The following is a 19,956-nucleotide window of genomic DNA, read 5'->3' as shown; positions in this document are numbered from 1 at the left end:
GCTCTTAAACAGGTTCTAACATATTGATTGACAATTCTTTAGCCAAACACAACTCTGTATTTGGATCCGCCTATCAAAAACTGGCCCTTTGATTGGATTGAGCAAATGTCACTCAAGCCGTTCCTCCCTTCCTTTCCACAGCTCCAACCAATGAGGAAAAGTTTTCATAGGTGGAGCGAGCAACAAGTCACGCAGTTGAGTAGGGCAAGGAATAGGGGACCGATAGTAAAAAAATATATATTGGTAGCAATATCAACAAAAACAAAAAATACAGGGACTGTTTCATCAACCAACATTAAACCAAGGGATCCTTCCTTATCTTCGCGAAGAAAGTAATTTCTGTCGCCCTTTCAGGTATTACCACATTTTTAAAAAAGCTGGGATGGACGAGGTGCGGCCTATCATCGGACCAGCAGCAGCCCCTGGGCTGGCGTCAATCTTCCCCCCGGGTCTGCAGGCAATCTACGGGGAATGCAGGCGCCTCTACCCCGACCAGGCCAACCCCTTACAAGTTACAGCCATTGTCAAATACTGGTGAGGAGATGGCTAACGACGTCTTATTGTGGAGACATTTCTTTGCAACAACGTCGGATTCCTCGAAAGCTAGCTAGGCTAACGTGGATTGCAATGTTGTTAGTTACGTTAGCTAACAATATATGTTGAAAACGCTACGGTTAGTTACCTAGCTTGCTAGCCAGAGGGAACGTATGATTTGATGTGATTGCCCTTTATTGTCGACGAAATGGCCAGTGAGGAATGGGGCTGGAGAAATGTAACGTTAACCACTAAATGCCTACAGAGTATGTAAACAAACAATGGTGTGTAAATCGCATCATATTTTGGGTTGTGTGATAGTTGTCCTAAGCTTATCAGACATTAAATTAAATAATCAATGGTTATATAATTATTTAAGATGGGAGTAAATATTGCAGATCGCACTTATCAGTGTGTGTCTCTACAGGTTAGGGGGTCCTGATCCATTGGACTACATCAGTATGTACCGTAACGTTGGCTGTGCAGCGCAGGATGTACAGGAGCACTGGCACTACATCAGCTTCGGACTCAGTGACCTGTATGGAGACAACCGAGTACATGAGTAAGTATGGTACTTTGGGTTAAAGCTCCATCAGACCAGGTTACTAAGAACACACACACATGGTTTGTGCAGCTGTTGTTAACTCATTTTCACTCCTTTGTATCATCCTGCAGAATCAACATTGAGACACTCTCCACTTGTATTTTTCTTGTTCCTCTGAAGCAGTTATGTCATGCCAACAGCTTTCACCCCCGTTTGTAGTGTTCTTGATTAGACTTGCCAGCGCTGAACATATTCATTTACACAACTTTCCCCAGGTCTAGAATGACCTCAGGAAAGTGGTGTAATTTAAATAAAACCAGAGAGGAAGAGGCTAACTTTAGACTACTTTGGTGAATTTGTGAGGCATACAAGATGAGATACATATTACCAAGACATATGCGTACCACGGTTCTTTCTGCCTGCCCCCTCTTTCTCTCTTGTGCTGGCAGCATCATATTAGTGGAAACCAAGACCGTCTCTGGGGCCTGGTTTTCGGGGACAATTTAGTTAACCTTCACCTAATTCTCCTAACCTGCCACGTTAATTCTCCTACCCTGCTGCGCAAGTTCTCCTAACCTGCTACAAAAAGGCAATTCTGCAACTCAAAACTGGAAGACCTGTCCTCAGAATAGTCTTGGTTTCCAGTAATGCAATACAGCCTCACGCTGGCCCACCTGCTTTCTCTCGCTAATGATGCCGAGTTTGTGTTCAGTCTTCGGTCTATTGTGTTTAGAATTTCCTAGCCTATTCATTGATGATAGGCCCTGCTTTACTGAAGTTGCAAGACATTAAAAGCCAAGAAATTCCGATCAAATCTAATTTGCATAATACATAACGAAGAAATCTGTGTAAGATAGAGATCTTTTTTTTTTTGTTGCATGGGCTGTGTCTCAATCCAAAGAAACTCAGCATAAAAAAGAAATGTCCCTTTTTCAGGATCCTGTCTTTCAAAGATAATTAGTAAAAATCCAAATAACTTCACAGATCTTCATTGTAAAGGGTTTAAACACTGTTTCCCATGCTTGTTCAATGAACCATAAACAATTAATGAACATGCACCTGTGGAACGGTCGTTAAGACATTAACAGCTTACAGACGGTAGGCAATTAAAGTCACAGTTATGAAAACTTAGGACATTAAAGAGGTCTTTCTACTGACTCTGAAAAACACCAAAAGAAAGATTCCCAGGGTCCCTGCTCATCTGCTTGAACATGCCTTTGGCATGCTGCAATGAGGCATGAGGACTGCAGATGTGACCAGGGCAATAAATTGCAATGTCCGTACTGTGAGACGCCTAAGACAGCGCTACAGGGAGACAGGACATCGTCTGATCGTCCTTGCAGTGGCAGACCACGTGTAGCAACACCTGCACAGGATCGGTACATCTAAACCTCACACCTGTGGGACAGGTACAGGATGGCAACAACAACTTCCCGAGTTACACCAGGAATGCACAATCCCTCCATCAGTGCTCAGACTGTCCGCAATAGGCTGAGAGAGGCTGGACTGTGGGCTTGTAGGCCTGTTGTAAGGCAGGTCTTCACCAGACATCACCGGAAACAATGTTGCCTATGGGCACAAACCCACCGTCGCTCGACCAGACAGGACTGGCAAAAAGTGCTCTTCGCTGATGAGTCGCGGTTTTGTCTCACCAGGGGTGATGGTCGGATTTATGTTTACCATCGACGGAATGAGCGTTTACACCGAGGCCTGTACTCTGGAGCGGGATCGATTTGGAGGTGGAGGGTCCGTCATGGTCTGGGACGGTGTGTCACAGCATCATCGGACTGAACTTGTTGTCATTGCAGGCAATCTCAACGCTGTGCGTTACGGGGAAGACCTCCTCCCTCATGTGGTACCCTTCCTGCAGGCTCATCCTAACATGACCCTCCAGCATGACAATGCCACCAGCCATACTGCTCGTTCTGTGTGTGATTTCCTGCAAGACAGGAATGTCAGTGTTCTGCCATGGCCATCGAAGAGCCCGGATCTCAGAGGGTGAGGGCTATGGCCATTCCCCCCAGAAATGTCCGGGAACTTGCAGGTGCCTTTGTGGAAGAGGGGGGTAACATCTCACAGCAAGAACTGGCAAATCTGATGCAGTCCATGAGGAGGAGATGCACTGCATTACTTATTGCAGCTGGTGGCCACACCAGATACTGACTGTTACTTTTGATTTGGTCCCCTTTGTTCAGGGACACATTATTCCATTTCTGTTAGGCACGTGTCTGTGGAACTTGTTCAGTTTATGTCTCAATTGTTGAATCTTGTTATGTTCATACAAATAGTTACACAATTGTTAAGTTTTCTGAAAATAAACGCAGTTGACAGTGAGAGGACGGCTCTTTTTTTGCCAAATTTCTAAGTTCTCATAACAAATGACCTTTTTATAGAGAGTAGTGAGACAGACAGTTGTGAGTCAGGCTGCAATGAAGGAGGCAAAGGACATGCACAGAGAAGCATTGAAGCAAGCAGAGAGACGAGGTTAGTGGTGCGGTGGTACCCAAACTTGAGGCCCCGGAGAGTATCTTTCATCTTATCAAACACATTAGTAACTTGTTTCTCTTCAAATGGTTATAGAATACGATATTTTAAAGTCAACTAAGGGCCTGTTACACTTCCATGTCATTGTTTTGGGACAGCCTGTGGGACCTAACATTTTGTGCAATATAAAGACAATTTATATATAAAGACTTTAATATTATTATAATGTACATTGAACAAAAATATAAACGCAACATGCAACAATTTCAAAGATTTTACTGAGTTGCAGTTCATATAACTGATATCACTCATGTATGTAGTAAATAAGTAGTGAAACAAAACACGTATGATTGAGTAGATGAATCCCTTCTGATGGCGACTAGAAACAATTGCATAATAGGAACTATACATATTGATGGTCCTTGAAAATAAATATTAGTGCTTGAAAAAGTCCTACAAACCCTGTAAAATGCACATGACTAGAGTTGATGTGCAAGGAATCAATTATTTTGAAGTAGACTCTTAACGTAGTGGTGAACAGTTGGAAAAAATGACAGAGGAAGGCAAATACTTTGAGGAGTTAAATGACAAGGAAATGCAAACTTTGCGCGGTGGAATTGATGCAGGTGCAATGCTTAACTATTTGGAAGAGACCCAAACCATTGCTGGCAGCAGCACAGCTGCATTGTAAATTCATGTGTAATGTTATGAATATTCTTATAGTTTAAACGCTAAGAACTTTTTTTCATTTGTCATATCCCTAGTGGAGTAATGGAGTTAAGCTAAAGGGAAGGCTAATCCTTATTGGGTTTGTGTTGTCATGGGTTGTGTGGACTCGTGGTCAAATAACACTTGAATTAAGTGTGTGTATTCCATATGTGTATTGTCAGGTTTACAGGTCAGGAAGGCCCCAGTGGCTTTGGCTTTGAGCTGACGTTCAGGCTGAAGAGAGAGGTGGGAGAGACCGCACCCCCTACCTGGCCGGCTGAACTCATGCAGGGCCTGGCCCGCTACGTCTTCCAATCAGGTAAGAACCCAGGCTCTGTGTGTGTGTGTGTCTAGTGTAGAAGGAATTTAGTTATTAGAGTAAGGTTAGGAGATGGTAGTTATCTACCAATTATAAGCCAGGAGCTCGGACCGTTTTGTTACGCTCCACCACACACGGCACAGAGGGCTCCGCTACCTCCATATTGAGATTTTGCATGTGCATGTCAATATTTGTAACCTTATGTCACTCTACGTTAGTGACGTTTCGGCTAAGGAGAGCACTCCATCTTCAAATTGGTTCTTTCAACTCCTTGCTTCTCCACCGCAACTTCCTCATGTAGCCTGTAAAAGAGAATGTGTTCTCAGTCAGCTTACCTGGTAGAATAACAGCTAAATAGAAGTAAATGCCGGGGACAAGTGACCGGGTGACCTTTAATGCAGGCAAACTTAAATCCGTTTTACCTCATTTCTATCAGCATGTCACGTGCAACCAGAGGGGGAAAAAACTCTAGACCACCTTTACTCCACACACAGAGATGCATACAAAGCTCTCTCCCGTCCTCCATTTGGCAAATCTGACCATAATTCTATCCTGATTCCTGCTTACAAGCAAAACTAAAGCAGGAAGTACCTGTGACTCGCTCTACAGAAGTGGTCAGATGACATGGATGCTACGCTACAGGACTGTTTTGCTAGTACAGACTGGAATATGTTCCGTTATTCATCCAACGGCATTGAGGAGTATACCACCTCAGTCATCGGCTTCATCAATAAGTGCATTGACGATGTCGTCCCCACAGTACATACCCCAACTCAGACGAACCATCAAACAGGCAAAACGTCAATACAGGATTAAGATTGAATCCTACTACAACGGCTCTGACGCTCGTCGGATGTGGCAGAGCTTGAAAACTATTACGGTCTAGAAAGGGAAACCCAGCCGCGAGCTGCCCAGTGACGTGAGCCTACCAGACGAGCTAAACGCCTTTTATGCTCGCTTCGAGGCAAGCAACACTGAAGCATGCATGAGAGCGCCAGCTGTTCCGGATGACTGATAACGCTCTCGGTAGCCGATATGAGCAAGACCTTAAAACAGGTCAACATTCACAAAGCTGCGGGGCCAGACGGAATACCAGAACGTGTACTCAAAGCTGGTCGGTATGTGTAGGTAATCCTTTTTAACACAGCTTTTTTTGAAAGATATCATGTAGTACAAATGCATAAGGGTTGCTCTCCACTTTCAGGAGGACCGAGTTTTGAAATCAGTGGAATTAGAGTATGAGAGCTAATTCTGGTGTTTGATTGTCGAAAAGGAAGCATAGAAGGCTGTTTGAAACACTTTTCGCTCCAAGGTCAACCATAGCATCCGTGATAGAGAGGGAGGAGTGTCCTTCCATGTTTACGGGTAAGATAGTCTAGCTAACTACATTTTCAGATATTACACATTTCAAATTTAGTCAAAGTCGTTTACAAGTTTGTGTACTGTTAGCTAGCTAGCTAACATTAGCTTGCTAGCTAATTATGTGTATGATCTGTGTAGTAATATTATTCGTATCAGAGCCATTTGCACTGCTAGTTATAGCCTAATGTTAGCTAGCTAACATTGAACCTTGTTGGTTAGCTACCTGCAGATTCATGCAGGGTAGTAACGTTATGAGTTGGGATTATCACATTTTTTTATTTAGCATTTCTTACATCAGCTGATATCTCAAAGTGCTGTACAGAAACCCAGCCTAAAACCTCAAACAGCAAGCAATGCAGGTGTAGAAGCACGGTGGCTAGGAAAAACTCCCTAGAAAGGCCAAAACCTAGGAAGAAACCTAGAGAGGAACCAGGCTATGAGGGGTGGCCAGTCCTCTTCTGGCTGTGCCGGGTGGAGATTATAACAGAACATGGCCAAGATGTTCAAATGTTCATAAATGACCAGCATGGTCAAATAATAATAATCACAGTAGTTGTTGAGGGTGCAACAGGTCAGCACCTCAGGAGAAATGTCAGTTGGCTTTTCATAGCCTATCATTGAGAGTATCTCTACCGCTCCTGCTGTTTCTAGAGAGTTGAAAACAGCAGGTCTGGGACAGGTAGCACATCTGGTGAACAGGTCAGGGTTCCATAGCCGCAGGCAGAACAGTTGAAACTGGAGCAACAGCACGGCCAGGTGGACTGGGGACAGCAAGGAGTCATCATGCCAGGTAGTCCTGAGGCATGGTCGTCCGAGAGAGAATTAGAGAGAGCATACTTAAATTCACACAGGACACTGGATAAGACAGGAGAAATACTCCAGATATAACAGACTGACCCTAGCCCCCGACACACAAACTACTGCAGCATAAATACTGTGCTGCTGGCATGGTTCATTCGTTAGCGAGCTAGCTAAATATCTAGACAAAGGACTCCTCTATGCAAGTAACCATTTCAATAGAATGTTCATGATGTCACTGCAACAACTGTCGTTAGACGTAGCCTGAGTGAATTTACCAGCTATCCACTCCGATTTCAGAGCACTGAGCGTGGCAAAGTGCAGAATAACTTTAGAATTTATGAACGTTCAACACCCATTGAATATGGCCAGTGTCAGTAAAAGTTGGCAAACAAAGTATAATTAAATTGTTGCCAGCAGCACAGTTGCAGTCACCAACACTCTGGATAACATGAAGACAGCCTAACCAGCTCTGCTAGTGCGAGTAAAATGGTCAGAGTGAGCTGTTCTGGCAGCAGCTAGCAAGCTAGCCAACTTTAGCCAGTTAGCTTGGGTGCTTGACTACTGCTGTTAGGTCTGAACGCTCCGAGAGTGAAGTGCTCTGAATTTACGAACGGACAATCTGACAACGCTCTTAGTTTTCGAACGCCCAGAGCACACTCTGGCGCTCCAAATTAAATTTACGAACACACCCGTAGTATAAACCAGCCTTTAGTCTTGAAACCTTTGGTTGTTTAGTAAATGGCCTCACATGTAAATACTTAGATGGGTGGGGCTAAATTTTAAGAGGGTGTGAACGATACTCAATGGGTGTAGACAAAGAAGAGCTCTCCAGTAAGTGTACCAAAACATTCAAGGGCCATTTTCTGGAAAGTGGGGTTACAAGTTCATCAACTTAAAAAGCAGAATAACTTTCCCATTGTTCCTCAAATGTAGTGTATGATATACCATGTCCTAGCTCTGAGTCTCTACTTTTATCCAATGTAAAATAAAAAATTAAAAACACAATTTTAAAATGTTGTACATAAGATCGAGCCGGTCAGTCACAAATCTGGAAAAAGTAAAGGGGTCTGAACGCTCTGCACTGTATACATACACTCCCTTTTTCCTCGCTTTTTCTCCTATCATTCTTACCATCACTCTTCTTTCAGTCTGATGGTCTTTTCTCATTTGCTGTTTGACTGGTGATGAGAACTGTAACGTATTTTCCAATATATTACAGAGTGGTCTTTCACATCCATGTCTCTCCTCTTTCCTGTAGAAAACACATTTTGCAGTGGAGACCACATATCCTGGCACAGTCCCCTGGACAACAGTGAGTCTCGTATCCAACACATGCTGCTCACTGAGGACCCCCAGATATCGCCGGTCCACACACCCTTCGGCCTGGTCAACTTCTTGCAGGTGAGCTAATCTAGCCCCAGGCTCTCCGGCCTACCCCTTCAACTCCCTCCGTTGAGTCTATAATAGCCTTCTGTGTGTCTTTTTTCTTTTTTTTCGGTGTGTTAACTCTCTCTCCTTTCTATAGATTGTGGGTGTGTGTACAGAAGAGTTGCAGGCGGCCCAACAGTGGAATGGCCAGGGAATACTGGAGCTTCTCCGAGGGGTCCATGTGTGAGTTTGAAATATGAGATACCTCCCTGCCAGCCGACCAGTCTTATTTCACATTAACCCAGTGTGACCGAGTCGATGATTCTCTTTTCTCCTCTATGCTGTCTGTGTTCAGTGCTGGAGGACCCTGGTTGATAACTGACATGAGGAGAGGAGAGACCATGTTTGACATCGACCCGCATTTACAAGTAAGGCTTTGATTAGTTACTTTGTGTATAAATTCAAATTGTATTTTCATTCTAACAGTCCCACCTGCTGGTTCAGTCCACACAATGTGTTTGAGTGTACGTTAATGTGTGTGTGGGCTAGTGTTAATGTTTGCGTGTGCGTTTGCTCATCCTAAGCAGGAGCGTGTGGACCAGGGTATAGAGACAGAGGGATCCAACCTGAGTGGCGTGAGCGCAAAGTGTGTGTGGGACGACCTCAGCCGGCCGTCCGAGGATGAAGAGGACAGCCGCTCCATCTGTATAGGATCTCAGCCACGAAGACTGTCGGAGAAAGGTAACATAACACCTCTAACTTACATCCCTAGACAATTCTAATGGGCTGTGTTCAAAAGGCACCAAAAAAAAAAATATTTTTTGAAACAGGGAGGGACTATCTGGACTTGTCCAACAAGAACGGCTTATATTTGTTTTCTGTTGCAGAACTATATACATGCTTACATGCATACATACATACATTTGAAGTCTGAAGTTTACATACACCTTAGCTAAATACATTTAAACTCAGTTTTTCACAATTCCTGACATTTAGTCCTAGTAAAAATTCCCTTTCTTAGGTCAGTTAGGATCACCACTTTATTTAAAGAATGTGAAATGTCAGAATGATTTATTTCAGCTTTTATTTCTTTCATCACATTCCCAGTGGGTCAGAAGTTTGCATACACTCAATTATTATTTGGTAGCATTGCCTTTAAATTGTTTAACTTGGGTCAAACGTTTTGGGTAGCCTTTCACAAGCGTCCCACAATAAGTTGGGTGAATTTTGGCCCATTCCTCCTGACAGAGCTGGTGTAACTGAGTCAGGTTTGTAGGCCTCCTTGCTCGCACACGCTTTTTCAGTTCTGCCCACAAATTTTCTATGGGATTGAGGTCTGGGCTTTGTGATGGCCACTCTAATACCTTGAATTTGTTGTCCTTAAGCTCTCTAGGGTATGTGGGACGCTAGCGTCCCATCTGGCCAACATCCAGTGAGATTGCAAATTCAAATACAGAAATACTAATTTAAAAAATTCAGAAAAGATACAACTATTTTACATAGGTTTAAAGATTAGCTTCTTGTGAATCCAACCACTGTGTCGGATTTAAAAAATGCTTTATGGCGAAAGCATACCTTACAATTATTTGAGAACATAGCCCAGCAGACAAATCATTACAAACAGTAACCAGCCAAGTAGAAGAATTACACAAGTCAGAAATAGAGATAAAATGAATCACTTACCTTTGATGATCTTCATATGGTTGCACTCAGAAGACATTAATTTATTCAATAAATGTTCCTTTTGCTCTATAAAGTCTCTCTTTATATCCGAAAACCTCAGTTTTGTTTGCACGTTTTCTGCAGTAATCCACAGGCTCAAACGCAGTCACAACAGGCAGACAAACAATCCAAATTGTATCTGTAAAGTTTGTAGAAACATTTCAAACGATGTTTATATTCAATCCTCAGGTTGTTTTTAGCCTAAATAATCAATAGTATTTCAACCGGACAATAACGTTGTCAATATAAAAGGTAAACTAGAAAGGCATTCTCTCGGTCGCACGCATGAAAAAGCTCTGTGACACGGCAGGGTCCACTCATTCAGACTGCTCTTCCTTCATTTTTCAGAATACAAGCCTGGAACAATTTCTAAAGACTGTTGACATCTAGTGGAAGGCATAGGAACTGCAATTTGAGTCCTAAGTCAATGGATACTGTAATGGCATTGAATAGAAAACTACAACAACAAATAATCCTACTTCCTGAATGGATTTTTCTCAGGTTTTCGCCTGCCAAATCAGTTCTGTTATACTCACAGACACTATTTTAACAGTTTTGGAAACTTTAGAGTGTTTTCTATCCAAATATAATTATATGCATATCCTATCTTCTGGGCCTGAGTAGAAGGCAGTTTAATTTGGGCACGCTTTTCATCCAAAATTCCAAGTGCTGCCCCCTACCCTAGAGTAGTTAAGCCATTTTGCCAGAACTTTGGAAGTATGCTTGGGGGGTCATTGTCCATTTGGAAGACACATTTGTGACCAAGCTTTAACTTCCTGACTGATGTCTTGAGATGTTGCTTCAATATATCCACATAATTGTCCTTCCTCATGAAGCCATCTATTTTGTGAAGTGCACCAGTCCCTTTTGCAGCAAAGAACCCCCACAACATGATGATGCCACCCCCGTGCATCACGGTTGGGATGGTGTTCTTCGGCTTGCAAGCCTCCCCCTTTTCCTCCAAACATAACGATGGTCATTATGGCCAAACAGTTCTATTTTTGTTTCATCAGACCAGAGGACATTTCTCCAAAAGTACGATCTTTGTCACCATGTGCAATTGCAAACCGTAGTCTGGCTTTTTTATGGCGGTTTTGGAGCAGTGGCTTCTTCCTTGCTGAACGGCCTTTCAGGTTATGTCGATATAGGACTTGTTTTATGGTGGATATATATACTTTTCTACCTGTTTCCTCCAGCATGTGTGGAGATGTGTGGAGGTCTACAATTGTTTTTTCTGGGGTATTGGCTGGTTTCTTTTGATTTTCCCATGATGTCAAGCAAAGAGACACTGAGTTTGAAGATAGGCCTTGAAATACATCCACAGGTACACCTCCAATTGACTCAAATGATGTCAATTAGCCTATCAGAAGTTTCTAAAGCTATGACACAATTTTCTGGAATTTTCCAAGCTGTTTAAAGGCACAGTCAATTTAGTGTATGTAAACTTCTGACCCACTGGAATTGTGGCACAGTGAATTATAAGTGAAAAAATCTGTCTGTTAACAAGACATTTGTGGAGTGGTTAAAAAACAAGTTTTATCGACTCCAACCTAAGTGTATGTAAACCTCTGACTTCAACTGAACATACATACATACAGTGCCAGTCAAATGTTTGGACACACTTACTCAATCAATGGTTTTTCTTCAGTTTTACTATTTTCTACATTGTAGAATAATAGTGAGAAATCAAAACTATGAAATGATACATATGGAAATATGTAGTAACCAAAAAAGTATTAAACATGTCAAAATATATTTGAAGTAGCCACCCTTTTCCATGATGACAGCTTTTCACACACCTATTCAGACCATTTGCTATTAGACTCAATTGAGCTCGGGTGCATCCTGTTTCTATTGATAATCATTGACTTTTTACTATTTTCTACATTGTAGAATAAAAGTGAAGACATCAAAACTATGAAATAACACATGTAATCATGTAGTAATCAAAAAGTGTTAAACAAATCAAAATATATTTTATATTTTTGATTCTTCAAAGTAGCCACCCTTTGCCTTGATGACAGTCTTGAAGGATTTCCAACATATGCTGAGCACTTGTTGGCTGCTTTTCCTTCACTCTGCAGTCCAACTCATCCCAAACCATCTCAATTGGTTTGAGGTCAGGTGATTGTGGAGGCCAGGTCATCTGATGCAGCACTCCATTGCTCTCCTTGGTCAAATAGCCCTTACACATCCTGGAGGTGTGATAGTCCCATTAAGCGCAAACCAGATAGGATGTCATATCACTGCAGAATGCTGTGGTAGCTATGCTGGTTAAGTGTGCCTTAAATTCTAAATAAATCACTGACAGTGTCACCAGCAAAGATCCCCCACACCATCACTCCTCCATGCTTCATGGTGGGAACCACACATGCAAAGATCCACCTTTCACCTACTCTGCGTCTCACAAAGACACGGCGGTTGGAACCAAATATCTAAAATTTGCACTCATCAGACCAAAGGACAGATTTCCACCAGTCTAATGTCCATTGCTTGTGTTTCCTGGCCCAAGCAAGTCTCGTCTTCTTTTTATTGGTGTCCTATAGTAGTGTTTTTTTTACAGCAAATCTATTGGGCGCTACCCAGATAAGTGTAAGCAATATTGTTATTTAAGTCCTTATGGAGTGATTTTGTGTCCTAATGTTACTGTATGTCCAAAAACAAACCCAATGGTTTGTCCACTGCAGATACAGAGCAGATCAGAGAAGCCCTGAGGAAAGGACTGGAGTTCAACACCAAAGCAGCACTACCCCCTATCAACTCACAGAAACAAGGACACGACAGGCCTCAGTGAGTACATACCCACACAGTGCAGCTGCTGTTCACTCACTTTCCCACTCTAAATGTTCCTTCTCAGTCAGCATTGAGGCACATACACTCCACTCTTGTTTTTCTCTTTCCTCTCAAGTGGTGATGTCAGAGTAGACTATACACATGCATGCACCTCCCCTTAACCCAGCCAGAGACCACGCCATGAGACCCAAGTGTGTACACAGTATTGGGACATTGAACAACACATGATAGGTGTGTGAAATTGTATGTGGTAGAATTCTCCCCCTGGTTTCTCCGTAGACAAACAATGGCCATTTGCAGCGCCAGCAGTATCACAGGTAAGAGAAAGACGAGATAAGTGCTTATGCACATGTCCAGTTCCATAGCAAACTCATTCACACACTTTATAAGGAGCTACACGCCACCATCGGACTTGTTTCCCCTGAACGTAAGGGGTCATTTAAATCTCTTTCTGACTCCCCTTCTTTCTCTAGAAGTCGTAAGGACAGTCTGGAGAGTGAGAGTTCGGCGGCCATCATTCCTCACGAGCTAGTTCGTACCAGACAACTGGAAAGTGTTCATCTGAAATTCAACCAGGAGTCAGGAACACTGCTGCCTCTCTGTCTCAGGTACACACACACACACACACACACACACACTGGTGTTGGGGGTGAGCCTGGTTCTTCCCACATACATACAGATTACATTAAAACGATACCCGGGTCATCTGAGCCCTTTGTGTGTGAAATTGGGAGAGATCGGGAGTGGCGTGTGAGAGCGATGGAGTGAGGGAGGGAGACGGAGGGTGAGAAGAAGCAGGCTCTCCAATCCAGCAGACTTCTTACATCCAGTATGTATTCAGTGATGTTTAATGTGCTGGTCATCTTCTCTGCTTAGGGGTCGTTTGCTCCATGGTAGACACTTCACCTATAAGAGTATTAATGGAGACACGGCCATCACCTTCGTATCCACTGGAGTAGAGGGGGCCTTTGCTACTGAGGAACACCCATACGCCGCACATGGACCCTGGCTACAGGTAAACACACACACTGGCTCCTGGTACACACACACTGCTTCATGTGCATACTTGCTGCATGTACTTATGTTATCACATCTCCTCCTCAGATATTGCTGACTGAAGAGTTTGTTGAACAGATGCTTGGAGACCTATCGGAGCTCAACACTCGAGAGGAGGTGAGGGAAACACCTTTTACCATTCTTTACAGGGGTAATATAAAGAATGGAGTGGCTGCGGATCCGAGTTCTCTGGAACCCTCTTCATGACAGCTGACGATACAAAGCTTCTGCGCATGTGTGGGATTCTCTACTTTACGTGCACACTGCTCTACTCGTTCGGCTGCTCAGAGAACAGGCTGTGTGTTGAGTTGAGAATGGTGTTCGTTTAATAAAGTTAGATCAAAGCTGAATCAATGTCGCCGAGATCAATGATAGTATTCCACACAAGAGAATATAATACCATATAACATTACTGTAAGACAAAAACACCACATTTTCTTAGGAGATTTATGGATTGTGCGAGTGGTTGCATTTTTCTTTAATGTGGCCAAAATTCAACTGTGCACGACTGTAGGCAAAATACAGTGCCTTCAGAAAGTATTCATAACCCTTGACTTATTCCACATTTTGATGTTACAGCCTGGATTCAAAATGTATTAAATTGATTTTATTTTTCCACCTATCTGCACACAATACCCTACAATGACCCAGTGAAAATGTGTTTTTAGAAACTATAGCAAATGTATTGAAAATGAAATATCTCATTTACATAAATATTCAGTCAATACTTTGTAGAATCACCTTTTGCAGTGATTACAGCTGTGAGTCTTTCTAGTAAGTCTCTAAGAGTTGTCCACACCTGGATTCTGCAACATTTGCCCATTTTATTATTTTCAAAATTCTTGAAGCTCTGTCAAATTGGTTGTTGATCATAGCTAGAAAGACATTTTCAGGTCTTGCCATAGATTTTCAAACAGTTTTAGTCAAAACTGTAAGTGGCCACTCAGGAATATTCACTGTCTTATTGGTAAGCAACTCGAGTGTAGATTTGGCCTTGTGTTTTATGTTATTGTCCTGCTGAAAGGTAAATTGATCTCCTGGTGACATGTGGAAAGCAGATTGAACAATGTTTTCCTCTAGGATTTTGTCTGTGCTTAGCTCCATTCCGTTTCTTTTTTATCCTGAAAAACTCCCCGGTCCTTAACAGGACACAGCCACCACTATGCTTGAAAATATGGAATGTGGTACTCAGTAATGTGTTGTATTGGATTTGCGCCAAACATAACACTTATTGTTCAGGACAAAAGTCGATTTCTTTGCCACATTTTTTTGCAGTATTACTTTAGTGCCTTGTTGCAAACAGGATGCCTGTTTTGGAATATTTGTATTCTGTACAGGCTTCCTTTTCACTCTGTCAATTAGGTTAGTATTGTGGAGTAACTACAATGTTGTTGATCCATCCTCAATTTTCTCCTATCGCAGCCAATAAAATGTTTTAAAGTCACCATTGGCCTCATGGTGAAATCCCTGGGCGGTTTCCTTCCTCTCAGGCAACTGAGTTAGGAAGTACGCCTTTACCTTTGTAGTCACTGGATGTAATGATATACCATCCAAAGTGTAATTAACCCCATTAATTACACATTGGTGTAATTAACACCAGTACCAAGGGATATTCATTTTTGTTTTACCCATCTACCAATAGGTGCCCTTTGCAAGGCATTGGAAAATCTCCCTGGTCTTTGTGGTTGAATCTGTTTGAAATTCACTGCTGGACTGAGGGACGGTAACAGTTATCTGTATGTGCGGGGTCAGAGATGAGGTAGTCATTCTAAGATCATATTAAACACTATTATTGCACACAGAGTGAGTCTATGCAACGTATTATGTGACATGTTAAGCACATTTTTACTCCTGAACTTACTTAGGCTTGCCATAACAAATGAGTTGAATAATTATTGACTCAAGACATTTACGTTTTCATTTTTTATTAATTTGTGAACATTTCTGAAAACATAATTCCACTTTGACATTATGGGATATTGTGTGTAGGCCAGTGACGACGACAAAATCTATTTAATCAATTTTAAATTTAGGCTGTAACACAACAAAATATTGAAAAACTCAAGGGTTGTGAATACTTTCTGAAGGCACTGTATGTGCTTTGATCGAAACAACACAGGTATTCTACAGTTTAACACCATCACTGTACATACAGTGCATTCGGAAAGTATTCAGACCCCTGGACCTTTTCACATTTTGTTAGGTTACCGCCTTCAAAAATGGCTTAAATTATACATTTTTCCTCATCAATCTACACACAATACCCCATAATGACAAAGCGAAAACAGGTTTGCAGAAATTTTAGCAAATGTATTACAATTAAAAAACTACCTTAATTTACATAAGTATTCAGACCATTTGCTATTAGACTCAATTGAGCTCAGGTGCATCCTGTTTCTATTGATAATCCTTGACGTTTTACTATTTTCTACATTGTAGAATAAAAGTGAAGACATCAAAACTATGAAATAGCACATATGGCATTATGTAGTTACCAAAAAAGTGTTAAATATAACATATATTTTGATTTGATTTTGATTCTTCAAAGTAGCCACCCTTTACCTTGATGACAGCTTTGCACACTCTTGGCAATCTCTCAACCAGCTTCACCTGGAATGCTTATCCAACAGTCTTGAAGGAGTTTCCACATATGCTGAGCACTTCTTGGCTGCTTTTCCATCACTCTGTGGTCCAACTCACACCAAACCATCTCAATTGGGTTGAGGTCAGTTGATTGTGGAGGCCAGGTCATCTGATGCAGCACTCCATCAATCTCCTTGGTCAAATAGCCCTTACAAAGACATGGCGGTTGGGACCAAAAATCTAAAATTTGCACTCATCAGACCAAAGGACAGATTTCCACCTGTCTAATGTCCATTGCTTGTGTTTCTTGGCCCAATCAAGTCTCTTCTTTTTATTGGTGGCCTTTAGTAGTGGTTTCTTTGCAGCAAATTGACCATGAAGGCCTGATTCACTCAGTCTCCTCTGAACAGTTGATGTTGAGATGTGTCTGTTACTTGAACTCTGAAGCATCTAATTGGGCTGCAATTTCTGAGGCTGGTAACTCTAATGAACTTATCTGCAGCAGATGTAACCCTGGGTCTGTCTTTCCTGTGGTAGTCCTCATGAGAGCCAGTTTCATCATAGCGCTTGATGGTTTTTGCGACTGCACTTGAAGAAACTTTCAAAGTTCTTGAAATTTCCCAGATTGACTTAAGGAAATAAATTCCACAAATGTAACTTTTAACAAAGCACACCTGTTAATTGAAATGCATTCCAGGTGACTACCTCATGAAGCTGTTTGAGAGAATGCCAAGTGTGCAAAGCTGTCATCAAGGCAAAGGGTGGCTACATTGAAGAATCTAAAATATGAAATATATTTTGATTTGTTTTACACTTTTTGTGTTATTTCATAGTTTTGATGTCTTCACTATAATTCTACAGTGTACAAAATAGTAAAAATTAAGAAAAACCCTGGAATGAGTAGGTGTGTCCAAACTTTTGACTGTTCTGTGTATACATTTGCAAACATTTCCAGGAACCTGTTTTTGCTTTGTCATTATGGGATATTGTGTTTAGATTGATGAGGGAAAATAACCTATTTAATATATTTTTGAATAAGGCTGTAACATAACTAAATGTTGAAAAAGTCAAGGTCCTGAATTCTTACCGAATGCACTATAATTCAAATCAACACTCAAATGCATATTTCCATGAAACTGATTGAGGTCAAAAGGTTGGTATGCAGATGCTGCATGGACGTTTCACCGGTAAAACTTGAAGAATTATCACTCACGGGTGAGAAATGTGAAGGGAGGGTGACCATGAAAATGTGTGTATGAAGAATAGGTAAAGAAATGCATGCGCCGAATGTGATTAGGATCTCTGGCTCTGGGGACGGCTTCCAGGGGGGACTACCTATGGATCTGCATCCTCGGCCTATTAAGTATTACGGTTCGGAAATTACAGACAAATTCCTAGTTTTTTCAGAAATCCTGGTTTGAGGATTACAGTAATAAGCAGGCAAGGAAAAAACCCTGCAAAGTTTCCAGAATTGTAACTTTGTTTTTGCTTCTGTCATTAAATATTTTTCTCCTGTTTGATTCCTCCTTCCAGACCAAGTTACCAAAGGAATATAGCTGGCCAGAGAAGAAACTGAAGATCTCGGTCCTGCCTGACTCTGTGTTTGACAACCCTCTGCAGTGAGACTGGGATCCACTCCTCTTTTCAGAGTACTCTGGACCTCCTTACACAGTCAGTTCCCATGGATGGACCTATTCACCCAGCCTTTAAATGGGTCATGTTCATTAGGACAAATTGTAGCAAAGTGTTTTGCAGCAGAATATGAATACAAGTTGTTTTTTATTTTATTTTATTGGACAAGTTCAGATAGTAGCTCTGGTAACACACGTTTCGGATATTTATCTCTCATTTTGTGCCTACTGAGCACAACCATGCTCTTTTCCAGGGGCTCTGGTCTGCCTTGTATACCCAGGGCGAGAGAGCCTGACCCAGCTACTGCAGGATGTCTTATCACATCTTCCTTTGACTGTAGACTGTTACTGCCTTCTCTGACCTACCCACCTTTTTCTACTGGGTTTTTCAAACCTTTAGAAACATCTGGAAATGTTCTGGAAACCTGTTTTTCCAAATAGCTGCCTTGTTAGATGAGACGTGGTTGCCATGCCTTGTGAATGGGTCAAATGTCTAGTTATAAAGAGACATCCACTAGACCCGATGAGTTTGTAACACAAACAAAGATGCCGGGTCAGTTGATTTAGTTCAAACATATGTTTGTTTTTTTAGTGGAATTTTGTTTATTTCAATGTTTTCATGAATGTCACTAATTATAACTGGTGAGGTAAAAATAATGAAAAACTATACCAAATCTATTCATTTTAAAATGTTGATCATCTCTCCCTGCCATTATCATTCACCTGATGAGATCTTATTTTTATTTTGCCATATTTTGGCAAGGAAAGTTTGAAGACCCCTGCCGACTTCTGTTAAAATCAATCAAACCACATAATCCTCTAATTCTATTCTGTGTCTGTCAAATCTTAGTTGTCCCTCTTTGCCAAGAGAGCCCAATTATTTTATTGAGTAATATTTTCTGTGTGTATCGTTTCCCCTTCATTTGATTTTTAGATCAAGATGACCCTATTCTGTAACTTGCTCATGAAATGTATCTCCTAAAGCTCTACAATGACTTAACTACTATCAGTGGAAAGATTGTGTTTGTAAGAGTTTTTATAAGGGCTGAGAGAGAGTGAAATGTGGGAGAGCGTATCAGAGAACGTCCCATGTGGCCACACAAAGTTAATCAGTGAGAAAGTTAGACCAACAGTTACTGTCGTGTGTTTCTTGTCCTTTAATTGAATCAGAGTTGATCGAACTCACACTAATTCCTCCCATCTCTGTGTTTTGCTTTTTTAGGAAGCCAATAGAACTTGTCAAACCCTTGGTCGACTCCACGTTTCTGATCAATACTTTATTGGAAACTCATTCTTTAGTTTTGATACCAAAGCCAAAACTTGTGATACTTTGTCCTTTATCGCTGTCACAATGCGTGTCCTCAACTGTTACGCTAATGTATTGTGTTCTCGTGGATTGACTCTCGCCGCCGTTTCAGTCCACCGAGGCTTTAATGTTTAGACTCCGTGTATCGTCTAGACTCTCCACTGCCTATCGCTCCTGTGTTTTAATGTACATTAATTTCGATCAAGGACCTCGGTCTTCATACACATACGGCATCCCAGATGTCTCTTAATGCCATGACTGCATTCCATAGCTAGGTAGTCCAGAACAGGAGCTAAGTAACTCTTCTCTTTCTACAGTGGCCTCCTGTTCGGCCATATGTATTTTACTGTGTCTTTCTGGTTTTATTTCCGGGTGAAAATGTAAAAGAGCTTTTATTAGGGCATTTTTGAAAGGTAAGTTTTGTAGTACTGTTATTTTATGAGTGAATGAATTACTTAACTGCCTGTTTCTATGTAATCACAAGTGCATTAAACAAGTGTACATTCAAGTCAGTGTTTTTTGGTCTAATGGTCTATTGACGTACTAAAGTGTAAATAAATGAAAGACATGCTCCGGGAGCTTTGGTGACTACAAAGTATATATATTTTTAAATATGAGTGAGAGCCAGCAAGATGCATCCACTGTAGAGCAATAACGTGGTGCACATATCTACACGTGATGAAGTATGCAATTTTCGGTAACCGCTTTATATATTGTTGCCATATATTGAATATATAATTAGATA

The 19,956-nt window shown here is 41.5% G+C and overlaps 1 protein-coding gene across 2 annotated transcripts; it reads left to right on the top strand.

Annotated features, from left to right (window-relative positions):
* Positions 1-147: 147 nt before the first annotated feature.
* Positions 148-19,789, top strand: LOC110526047 (suppressor of fused homolog). 2 transcript variants are annotated; one of them, XM_021606656.2, is made up of 12 exons: positions 148-534; positions 962-1,096; positions 4,453-4,589; positions 8,011-8,153; positions 8,278-8,363; positions 8,476-8,548; positions 8,708-8,861; positions 12,530-12,632; positions 13,109-13,243; positions 13,512-13,650; positions 13,740-13,808; positions 17,808-19,789. In XM_021606656.2, exons 1-12 carry the CDS (start codon positions 383-385, stop codon positions 17,895-17,897), a joined length of 1,416 nt encoding a protein of 471 aa, XP_021462331.2. In that variant the 5' UTR covers positions 148-382; the 3' UTR covers positions 17,898-19,789. The 2 variants fall into 2 exon arrangements, with proteins under 2 accessions (XP_021462331.2, XP_021462323.2); XM_021606648.2 differs by having other exon boundaries at positions 8,705-8,861.
* The last annotated feature ends 167 nt before the right edge of the window (positions 19,790-19,956 follow it).

Source organism: Oncorhynchus mykiss, chromosome 1, assembly GCF_013265735.2.
Source record: "Oncorhynchus mykiss isolate Arlee chromosome 1, USDA_OmykA_1.1, whole genome shotgun sequence".
NCBI classification, from domain to species: domain Eukaryota; kingdom Metazoa; phylum Chordata; class Actinopteri; order Salmoniformes; family Salmonidae; genus Oncorhynchus; species Oncorhynchus mykiss.
This window is presented reverse-complemented; position numbering and strand designations above follow the sequence as displayed.

Coding starts and splice junctions, on each gene's coding strand:
- LOC110526047 (XM_021606648.2), top strand. CDS start 383: ATGGACGAGGTGCGGCCTATCATCGGACCAGCAGCAGCCCCTGGGCTG. Junction 13,244..13,511: donor CTGCTGCCTCTCTGTCTCAG/GTACACACACAC, acceptor TTCTCTGCTTAG/GGGTCGTTTGCTCCATGGTA. Junction 13,809..17,807: donor AGCTCAACACTCGAGAGGAG/GTGAGGGAAACA, acceptor TCCTCCTTCCAG/ACCAAGTTACCAAAGGAATA.